Here is an 11,885-nt window from a genome sequence, read left to right as displayed (position 1 = left end):
GACAGCAGGTGTTCTAGCAACTGTGTGTCGACTTCTTTGTAATATGTCATTCTCACTGACATTTTCCTGTCTATCAATCCTGGCTAAAGAGTACTTCACAGATAGCCTGGGGAAGCTTGCCACTGTTTAGCTCAGCGGTATCCACAGTTTCTTCAGGATGATGAATTCTGGGACTCTAACCCTATTTATTTAATATATACAGTATATTTATTTAAAAATAAAATATTATAAACATGCAAACTTGCACTCTCTTATTTGCTTTCCCTGGCTAGTTTCTGTCCGTTACCTTGTTTCTTTCTTGACTTTAGCTTCTTTAACTCTGTCCACACTACCTCTCAGTTTGTCTGTCGTTTCCCAAGAAACAAAGGAAAAGAGCAATAGTCAAGATAAGATAATAAAGGTAATATCAGTTCCTTTTCTCTCTTCCTTTGTTTCTCTCTCTCCTTCTTCTGTTTATTTCTTTTACTGCCCGTCCTCTCTCTCCATGTTGTAATGAAGAACTCACATAATCTCTAACTAACTCAGGTTTGGGTGCTACTCAGAGGCCAACAGAAAAAATTCACTTCCACGCACATGCACACCCCATACGTATACACAAAGTGAGAGTACCCAGCTGGCTGGAGGAATGGAGAGGAAGGGGGGGCATGGGTGCGTGTGGTGACAGCTGGCCCAGGAATGGTTCACTTGATTCAGGCACAGCCGGGCGGCAAGCCAGCCCAGAACACACACTGTCCTGGTGCCTCAAAATCAAGTTTTTTTTGTGGTAGCTAACCCCAAAATGAGGTGCATATTTGAATATGTTGCTGATTGCGTAGCAGGGCTTCATTCAGAATCACTAAACACTGAGGAGTATGATTGGGTAATACAGCTGTACAACGATGCTCAAGCTATAATCAAATTCAGGCCACTCCAGGTTGATTTTTGCTCACCACTGATTGTTGGCTGCGAGTTACAACTGAGTCTCTCACTCCCTCTTTCTTACAGAATCACACACACACACACACACTCAAGCTCCCAGACTGCTGATCTTTCATCAAGGAAAAAGATAACACTACCTGTAGTCCACTTTGAAATGATTATGCGTATGAAATCTATCAAAGTCATGCTCATCAATCTACCTGCAACACAATGGCTTTCACGCTGAGATTCAAGGATGAGCACACAACGTTTTTTACTCTTGTTTAACTTTGACCATCCAACTATGATGTTGATTTCTGTTGTTGGTCTGATGTTTGAGACAGATTAGTCGAGTGAACATGAATATGCCAACAATACAGATAAGGCCTCGATGAAAAGCATTTAAATACTGTCCTAACGATTACTTCTCCAGCTGCTGAGATGTGTGGTGCTAGCAACATGTTCTACAGAAGGTACAAGCTGACATGAAAACATACCACATAGTCAGTTTACTGGTTGTCTGTCTGAATCCTCTGAGACTGAGATGTTACAGTGGACAGCCACTGATCAGCTAGACTGATCTCAACTGTCCCTCCTTCCCAACCAGTTCTCAGTTTACACATAACTCCAACCACAATGAACATCAAGTACATTCAAATATGCACACGCTCATATGCAGATGTATGTGTTGGTGTGTCAGTCTGCAAAAATGTGGATTTATAATCCTGGTTTTGAACTTTGTTATTCTATTAATTGCTACAACTTTCATAACATTTTCTCTAATTGCCTTTTTACCACTCATGGCACCTATTGTACCCAAGCTATTCAAGGAGGGGGATCTCTCTATGAATTGCCTATCCTAAGGTCCCTTCCATTTTCCCTTATGCACTATTTTTTTTCTGGGTGTCTTTCTTTGTCCTAGAAAACTTGAGCTGAGAGTTGTAACCAAAACAAAGAAATATGAACATAAGTCTCTGCATCGGTAACCATTAAGTCAGAGAATTGATTTTAAAATACCGCTACTGGTTTCACTGGATTAGGAACAAATTATATCTCTGCCATGCTTTCTCCATATGAAGTTTGTTGAGCAGTCAGGTCTTGTGACTTGGGTCTGCAGATTTGGGTCAACACCTCCCCAGTGATCTTGGGCACTGTCCAAATGTGACCGTGTTCATATCTAAACTTATTGCTGCCTATAATTGAACTTTTTTCCCATTTTACATTTCACTGATCATCTACTTTAATGTTTTACTTTGTGTATTTTTTTATACAGTCTAATATATTTTATAATGCAATTTGTAAAGCACATTGAACTGCCAGTGTGTATGAAATGTGCTATAAAAATAAATGGCCTTGCCTTGGATCAGGAGCTGTTGCTGATGTTGGCTGTAAAATCTATTGACACGCTGTATGTATGACATTGGATCATACATCAACTTGACGCTGACTTGCCTGCAAATCACTTGGCTGGTTTCACTAAACATGTCCAGTCACACATCCAGTAAAGATGAAAGGTTTATAAGCAGCAACTGGCAGATGGTCAGCATGCAGATTCCTAACATAAAGGTTGCTCTCAAACAAAAGGCTGACATTTTGAAGTGGCATTAAATTTGCTTTAGAAAAAAATATTAATTTAAGACTCAAAACACAACAAGTTTATGACCTGGGACTTGACTTTGGACTTCAGTCAGTCCATTTAGATGACAAGCCACAATGAGCTGCGCTTTACAGTGATATCTAAAGTGATTTTTAGATAAGCTAAAATGTTTTGCACAAGCTGAATAGAGTTGAATAGATTACTGTTTTATTTAAATGAATAGTGTTATGTTATTGTGTTATTCATCTAGATAAGAGTGCTGTTTTTTTGTTTTTTCAGCCACAAGCTGCTTCCCACATGGCTACCAAGAAAATAGGAATACAATGTGGAATTTTCCTGCAGATAAAGAAAATGTGGATTTAAGGGCATCACAGAGAACGACCTTTGTCTTTTGTGGAAACTGATATTCAGTCATTTTATACACTCTAGTATATGACGAAACAACAAGTTTGCTTTTAGTAAAAGGTCCTTCTTCTTTATTATTTTAGGTGGTAGTTAAGTGCCTTGCTCAGAGGCACATGTGACAGTGGTTATCAAGGGGCAGGAGAGGATTTATCATTTATCTCTCTAACTGACACATTTTTTCCTTCCCATCCACAGATTCAAACCAGTGACCCTCTGATTGGAAACCTTCTCTTTCAATCATATTTAAACTATACCATTACAAATTATGTTAATTATGGTTGTTAAATGATTATTAACTGAACTCCCGAACACTTTAAAAAGACATTAATATTGAAATCAGTTGCCACAGCTGCACATTAATAAGGTCTTTGAAAATGAGTCAGCCAAGCACGACTGAAGACTGGATCTTTAATTTATAATCTTGAGTCCTGACCTGTAATTGACCACCTCTTCATTTCTCTCTAAGGTGTGCCGGCTAAGCGTAATGAGCTGTACTACGACTGCTGTAAAGAACCATACCCTGATGTGACATTCACGGTCACCATGCGCCGCAGGACACTTTACTACGGTCTCAACCTGCTCATCCCCTGCGTGCTCATCTCTGGACTGGCCCTGCTGGTTTTCCTGCTGCCTGCAGACTCTGGAGAGAAGATCTCATTGGGTACGGGGCAGGACACACACTATTCTCTCACACTGACACCGAGGGACAATGATTCATGATAGTAGTCATACATGCGGACAAAAATGTATCCTCCTCCTCCCTACCATGGTGATCTCAGCCCACCAGGTCCCAACACTGTTGCTAACCCATTTATTTGTCATTGCTCTATGCTAATTCTGACATTATGGCTTTCAATTAGCATTTGTGTTAGATTATATTCATTAGCAGATGAATAAAAGCTCCATTATAAACACAGCAAAGATAATCACCTGGACTAGAAAATGCCAGCTTGTTTGAAAATGCCATTCAGTGAGACAGGGTCAGATATATAAATATATAACTGTGAGTGTTCCCTTGAGGTTAGAAAAGAGAGTGAATATTCCAAAATAAATCCACAGCTATGTGTTTTCACCTATCTTGAATCGACCGGCTGCATTTATTTTAAGTTCTGTCAAGTCAACATTTTAGAGAAATCTCATCAGTGATGAAAGTTTTCACTCCCTGTGTTAGCTAATCATCTCTCTGTCTGCTGTGTTTTTCCAGGCATCACAGTGCTGCTGTCTCTAACAGTGTTCATGTTACTGGTAGCAGAGATCATGCCTGCCACTTCAGACTCTGTTCCTCTGATTGGTAAGACACTTTCTGATGATTAATTGACTTTGAGAAGGATGAAAAGGAAAGAAAAGCAATTACGATGGATTAAATAATAATCAAAGGCTTATCTTCCAGCAAACAGTTATTGGTGATAGATATGTGACATTTACTCAAAGTAGTGAGTGTGTTTAAAGTGTACAGTACATTCAAAACCTAAAGAATACTGTTTGGAAAATAATGGGAAATACACAAATCCGATTTTTTGCTGAGAGTTAGCCAAGAAGACTGATACCAAACTCATGAGCGTGGTTCAATCTTCTCATTTAACACTGGGAAAGAAAGCCAATAAGTGTATTTCCCAAACCAATTAGGAAAATCTGTGTAAGTCTTCTACTCCAAAAACTTTTTTTTTTAAAAATGATGGTGTCAATCTTTTTGCAAAAAATAGAAATGCTGTGCCACACATGTTTTTTTCACCTTCCACCTGAATCTGACCTTCAGCAGAAAGCTATAGGCACATGTTGGACAGGCTACAAAGTACTATAGCATGGAAGTCCTTGGCTGGTTGGTCAGTGTGGATGTTCTTCCTCATTAACTGTTAGTATTTTTGTCAAACAGACAGATAACCTGGGAAAGCTGATGGATGCAAAGAATAATTTACCCAGCAGGCAGTTGGCCATGATAGGTTGCCATGTCAGAAAAAAAACAGCTGAATGACAGCTGAATGGCAAAGATATTTATACCTCATATTAACCCTGCAGGGCAGTTCGTAGTGGAAAATTTCCAGTCTTCACACAGATTGACCGATATGTTGTGGCTTGGGGTGGGTGGGTGGGTGGGAGGGAGGTTGCTGATGCAGGATGTGAAGATTATTTTCAGTGCAGGAGCACAGACAGAGTTACACTCTATAAGGCCACACTGATACAGACCAGAAGCGACAAGGCAGCAGGCCATGAGATAGGAGAGGCTGGCTGCAGATAGAGATGCTGCTCGGCATCATTTGGCAGCTCAGTGATGTAAAACGAAGTCATTAGCAAACACCCCTTTATTCCAGTAGACATATTAACACATTGCAGATGGAGCAGAACTGATAGATTGAAGACCAAACAAAATGCTGCACTGTGTTCACTCTGACAGGTTTTCCAATTATACTCTGACATGGAAATGTAAAATGATATTTGATTGGCCCGCCTCTCTGTGAGGTCGCTAACATTACAGCTGAAAATGAAAAATGACTTCTCTTTGAGAGGGGAATATATCTAATGTTTGTGTGTAACAGGATTTGTGTGTGAATGGGGTAGCGTGTGTGCTTACATGCAAATGTTATACATTTTTATTTCTCTGTGGTTTTCAGTGCCTCCGAGCATGTGTATGATTTGGCTGGTTTGTAAATTAGGAAACAAAATGTTAGTCATCCTTCTACCAGTCCCTTTGGCGTTATGACCTTAGGTTTGTTGATAGGGATAAACTCCCCACTGACTAACCAACTGACTGACTGACTTGGGAAATGTCTGGCCAAAATACTAGGCTCACCTCTCTTTCGTACATGTAGATGAGTAATGTTTTTTTCAAAATGTACCGGTCACTTTCAGATAATAGGCTGTTCATGACTCTGTAATAATTGTATTCTACTGAATCTGTGATATGCTGTTTCTTTTTCCTCTTCAGCTCAGTATTTTGCAAGCACCATGATGATTGTGGGCTTATCTGTGGTGGTGACAGTCTTGGTTCTACAGTTCCACCACCACGACCCCCATGGTGGGAAGATGCCTAAATGGGTAGGTTAACAATATTTGTTAAAATCAAAAATTAATTCTCACTACACACTAAAAAATGGAGAATAGCCAACTCTGATTGGGCATAGGTGGTGTATTATTTTAAATGCATGGCTATACATACTGTAGCATCATCTAGGCCGATACTAGGCTAGAGCTCCCATTTGTTGGAGGGATAAAGGAATATTTATGTTCCAAGATTTTGTCAACAAAAAAAAAAGATTAAAAGTGTATTTTCTTTGGCTAATTCTGCACTTTTAAGCAGGATTATCTATGAGAGTCTTTAGGGAAAACTATAACCTGCAGGGTCACGTATCAGATGAAGGTAGACAAGGTAGCATGCTAATCTGCTAGCGTGTTTACTGCCAGCTGACTACTATTGGCTGTGTGAGCTGTTATTATAATAGTACCAATAGACCACAATGGTTGTAGGTTTGATAATATTTTATGAGTTTTTCTACAATGAACATATTCTATCAGGGATTGATTACTGAAAATTATGTTGTCTTTTTTAGTACAATGGCATTGAGTTGTATCCTCCAAAAAGTAGCCTACTGATGCCGGTGGCTGTCTCTGTGGGTCAGTGGATCCTCGCTTTACAAGTCGTAGTAGACCCACCAGAGTCTCAGTGATTATCCACTAATCCTGGAACCACGCGGTTATCAAAAATTAATGCACTCTATGGAGGTGAACCACCTTCACCCTCAAGGTATTATTTGTCTATAACCTCATGGCTTGTTGTGGATTATCCCTAAATCGTGACAAATGTAGTCCAGATATAAAAAGAGAAGTAAGTCAAAGTTTTAAGAGGCAGATCTTGATTATCTCTCACCTTTTAAAATCTTGCCTCTCTTTCTGGTTTTGATTCATCTCATCTCATCTCTTCATCCAGGTCCGAGTCATCCTCCTCAATTGGTGTGCTTGGTTCTTGCGCATGAAGAAGCCTGGAGAGGAAAGCAAAACAGCTGTGAACTCCAGTAGCCCCCTAACCTACAAGTACTCCCACCCACCACCTCACCATACAAGTACAAGCAGCATTCAGATGAGCACCATACCAGGCCAGGCCTCCACCCAGTCAACCACAACCAACGGGAACATGAACCTGTACTTTGGCTACCACTCCATGGGTACAGACAACCCAGCTTTCCCACCAAGCACTGATCCAGGTGTGGTGGTGTGCGGCGGCGGAGGAGGCGGGGGCACCCACCCTAATGGTTCTTCTCCACATGACATCCATTCTGAGCAGTCGCGGACTTTGCTGCTGGAGCAGATACCAGAAATTTCACGGATCCTGGAGGAAGTGCAGTATATTGCCAGGCGCTTCCGAGAGCAAGACGAAGGAGAAGCGATCTGCAGTGAATGGAAGTTTGCAGCGGCAGTGGTGGATCGGTTATGCCTGGTGGCCTTCTCGCTCTTCTCCATCATCTGCACCTTCACCATCCTCATGTCAGCTCCCAATTTCATCGAGGCTGTGTCCAAAGACTTCACATAAGGCTGATCTTTTTCCCTCTCTGAGAGATAAAAGAGAGGCAAAACTAACATTTCAAATCCTGACACAATTAGAACTGTGCCACAAAAGCCTCCTTCTTACTACACCATAGAGGCACATAAGATCCTGTATTTTAAAATTGTTGTAATAGTGCTTCAGAACCAAACCTTTTCCTGTGTTCTCACATATTTGTCAGTAATACTGTATGTACTAACACCGTACATAAAGTATGTCAAGTAGGAGGTTGAGGCTACATGCAGTAGTTAATGATGTAGAAACTCACACGTTTCATCTGTATCCCTGCTGAGCCACATAAATTTACCTGCCACCACACGGGCTTCACATCTCATCAGAATATTCAGTTCCCACTCTTTTCAGCTTTTTCTTTTCTGCTACTTTCACAATTTTCACTTCCTTACACTACTACATTTCATCTTCTAGAAATGTCATAAAGTCAATAAAGTAAATGTTTTCAGCAGGGTCAATACAATAGGGTCAATAGAGTTCAATAAATAGTATATTTTATGCCCTGAAATTGTTTTCTCAGGCCTGTAATCCATTAAGGCTATTTTTTTTTGTAAATAAATCTACATCTTACTTTATAATGTGGTGAAGTTGAGATGAAATCTCTATTGATTTGGAAAATATACGAGTTACTGACATGTTGACTTACAGCAGTGTACATCTCACCTTTTTTTTTTTAACTAAGGTTGCATCTAATGATTATTTTCATTTTACATTAATCTGCAGATAATTTTCTTAATTATTTGATTAGTTGTTTTGTATGTAAAATGTCAGAAAACAGTGAAAAACGCCCATTATGATTTCCTAGAGCCCAGGGTATTCAAATCTCTTGTTTCAACTGACCAGCAGTTCAGAACCCAGAGATATTTAGTTTACTGTCATATATGACAAAGAAAAGTATGAAATTGAATCAAAAGCCAAAAAAGGCGAGTGTGTTGGATTTTTGTTTGGAAAATGACTAAAACAATCAATCGATAATTAAAATAGTATCTCCATTTTGTCATCCATAAATGTAGATATTAGATGTTTTCCTTACCTACCTCTTTTTTGCCTTTCAAGTCATTATCATTCTGTGCCCTTCTTTTTTTTTGCCACGAATCCTCTCATTTCCTTCTAGCACAGCTCAGACCCAGGTTTTATATCTATAAATGTGAATAGAGAAAGTTTTACCATTACTGGTGAAAGTCATATTTAACTGTGACCTCAAAGTTTTGCTCTTTTTATGTCAGTTTGTTAAACCATGCAGCAGTTCATGAATGGAGCTCCCAACAGCAGTTTTTGCCTGCACAATTTGTGCTAATACAGCGTATTTAGTGTTGTTAGCATATGATACACTTTGGCTATTTGTAAATGAGCCACACTCACTCACAATGTGTTCATCTTTTGATAGTTATTTAATGTTTGACTTGTGTTCTAGTTACACACTGTGTTGCTGTGTTTTGAGAAAATCTTGCAATGAAGAAAAAAGAACAAAGTCAGTAATGATTGAAAGACAATATTTGTTCTTGTGATGGATTTTTAAACATAGAGACAACACCCAAGTAGAGATGCATTTGGCACTAATCTTTTGTAGTGCTGAGTGCTTTGTGTTTTTACTCTGTAATACTCAACGAAAGGCAAACACTTTCTTCTCTAATCTCTAGCAAACAACATGCAACAAGGATTACTGGGTGACCTTATGTAACAGATTTGTGTTAAACCTTGTCTCCTCTCACCGCCCCTCGAACGTCCCCTCTGATCCTCAGTGGTACGAGTCTTGTGTGAATTCTCACGTTTACACACGCAACTGACTTTTTTTTGACATAGTACGTGGGCGGTTTTAGATGTAAGAGGAAGGATGAAAGCAACCACATATAGTCCTGAGTGACTGCAATGCAAAAAATAGTCACTGAAACAGATTTCATGCTGTTACAGTTAATCAATTGCCGAGTTCAAACAAATGGCTGCCACCCTCTGACAACCTTTCACGCCACTCTATGACTCCAACACTGTAAAAGCATTGAAATGTCACTATCCACCACACTTTTTATCTATAACCAGAGATGTGATATAGCATTTACATTTGGTTTAAACATCATGATTATGGTCTTTTTTTCTTCTCTTTCTTTTTTTTTTACAAAAATGTAATGTAATGCTATTAGAGATGCTAACGTTAATGTTAAAGGAATAGTTTGGCATTTTGGGTGTCTTGTCAATGAGAAGATTGATGCCACTCTCCACCAACATAAGAGTCATCTAACTCTAGGCAAGAAAGCGATTAGTCGTATTTCCCCAAAAGTCAAACTGTTCCTTTAATATTGATCCATTTTTCATTGCACATTGTAGTTATGAACTGTAGGTTTGAAGTTACTGCAGGTGCAGACAGAAAACTAAGCATCAATGAGCTGAGAGAATGAAGCTGTTTTTGGACAGAACTCACACTGTTTTGCCTATCAAAGTTCATGTGGACAAAAGTGGAGAGAGGGGCCTTGGCTACAGAAAGAAAGTTGCGTAACAAATCAAGGAATAATGCAAAACCTTGATCACTGACTCATCTGGAAGAAGATGAACCCTGGAGATTTAATGACTCATATGAGACTTGGGATGAAAACTGTCTTTTAAATACTGTATGTGACTTGGACTGACAACTAATGACAGCCAATCCTGTAGATACTTTGTGAGATAACCTGACCCATTTCTATTGTTATCGACTCATGTTGATGTCTAGTCAGCATATCTGTTTTTCATGTGAGAAGCATTTATGGCACTGAGAGTGTTCAGAGTGTGTCAAATGAAGAATGACGAACTCTCAAATGAGACTGTAACAGAATATATATATATAAAAAAAAAAAAGAAATTCAACAGTCAAAGCTGGAACCATACAACTGGCTCAAATAATAGTGATGTGCAGTTAAAATGAGGTTGTGACAGTTTGCTTTGCTATCACAGGCTTTTTTTTAATCACCGGTGTTGTACTTTGGTCAACTGGAGTGTCTTTTACTTTGTGGTTTGTGCCTCTCTGCTTAGTATGGTTTATTCTCCTTTGAAGGATGTACATAAATGCTCACTGTATATTACTATTTTGAGAAAAATAAAGGAGAAATGTGCTAATAACTGGCATTCAATGGGCCGACAATTCACTAGATAATACACTTAAAAAATGCTTCTACTCACCAAAGTTGTCGGACGATCCTCGTTCCTTTCCGAAAGTGACAGGGTTATAACAGGGTTGCTCTTGTCATTCTAACACTGGTCCTGGAATGATAGCTTGTCATCTGATGTGCCTGGTCCGTCATAGCATGTGATCAACAACAGTACTGTTCACGTAGTTATATGAAATGGGCCATTCCATGGCTTAAAAAAAACAAACTAACAGAAAACTGGAAATGTTAATCTTTCTCACAATAAGCTTTAAATCTGAAATCTCCAGCAAAAATTCTCAAAGGATAGGTTAATGTTTTTTAAGGTCTGGCTTAACAAAAACAAAAAACAATACTCACATGCTATCATGTATTCTGAGAGTTATTGAATTAGAAAATCAAGTGGGTTACTTACAGTCTTTTCAGGGCAATTTTTTCTTTTTGCGTTTCACTTGGACATCTTTGCACACACTTTATTTGGCTAACAGACTGCTATGGCCTCATTTTAGCTTCGGCTGAATTTGGGAATACATGTTTTTTTCTCTTTTTTCATTGTGTATTCATACAAGTGGATGAATAATTTTGTTTAAGGCCTCTGTCAACTAACTGAACTTCAATTGCCATGGCAGGTATATTTCATTCCTTGAGGTTGTTTTCAAACATAGGACCAGGTACAGGGGAGTTAAAGGTTAAGGACAAGTTACAGACTTCTGCACAAAGTTGTGCTGTAAGCTCCTCTGCACCCACAGCTGACAGGTCAACATGAGCTCAGATATGTGAACATATAAGAGTGAGTGTTCAGCGGGCAAGGCTTAGCAACCTTCCTCATTTCCCAGCAGGAATGAATAGCTGAGATAGACCAAGTCAGGGGGGATCCAATCTCCTTACTGCCTGTGATATTAGTCAGGACGTTTGGCAGCTTACACACACACACACACAACCACACACACCAAATGGCGCTCAGCAGAGTGATGACATGTTCAAATTGGTCAAATCTAATCTCAGGCTTCACTTCACGCAGACAGACAGCTGTTGGTGGCTGGAATTGCACCACACTGTATCACACCATGCAAACACACGCACACGCACACACAAACAAATGCACAACCCTACCATTTGCGAACAGGCTGAGCTGACAGAGACAGTGTCTCCACTCCAGCCTTCCCTGCAGACTGTCCAGCCCGTTCTCATTCCCCGGGCATCAAATACCAATTCTTTTAGGGTGCCTTGTGCGTCTGCATGAGATGCCAGAATGGCGTGACAAGGTGTCGGTATTAGACGACCTGGGATGAGAACGGGTTGGACTGTCAGTGCTGTGCTGCTT

General features: G+C 39.7%; 1 protein-coding gene and 1 long non-coding RNA gene across 2 annotated transcripts in view; one reads left to right on the top strand and one right to left on the bottom strand.

The window, feature by feature from the left end:
- Window positions 1-10,255, top strand: part of chrna8 (cholinergic receptor, nicotinic, alpha 8) — a 46,405-nt gene extending 36,150 nt beyond the window's left edge. The window contains exons 7-10 of the mRNA XM_042436189.1: window positions 3,366-3,560; window positions 4,104-4,190; window positions 5,823-5,932; window positions 6,822-10,255. Of these exons, the coding sequence (XP_042292123.1) occupies window positions 3,366-3,560; window positions 4,104-4,190; window positions 5,823-5,932; window positions 6,822-7,421 (992 nt within the window). The 3' untranslated portion in view covers window positions 7,422-10,255. The remainder of the gene's footprint in view (window positions 1-3,365; window positions 3,561-4,103; window positions 4,191-5,822; window positions 5,933-6,821) is intronic.
- LOC121913569 lies at window positions 290-7,026 on the bottom strand. Its single transcript, XR_006100327.1, has 4 exons — window positions 6,948-7,026; window positions 6,762-6,873; window positions 3,419-3,539; window positions 290-344 (listed from the first exon to the last, which is right to left on the bottom strand). It is a non-coding gene; the product is annotated as an uncharacterized LOC121913569 (long non-coding RNA).
- Window positions 10,256-11,885: the final 1,630 nt, after the last annotated feature.

This window comes from Thunnus maccoyii, chromosome 2, assembly GCF_910596095.1.
Source record: "Thunnus maccoyii chromosome 2, fThuMac1.1, whole genome shotgun sequence".
NCBI classification, from domain to species: Eukaryota; Metazoa; Chordata; class Actinopteri; order Scombriformes; family Scombridae; genus Thunnus; species Thunnus maccoyii.
Note: the sequence above shows the minus strand (reverse complement) of the source record. Positions and strands in the feature narration are given on the sequence as shown.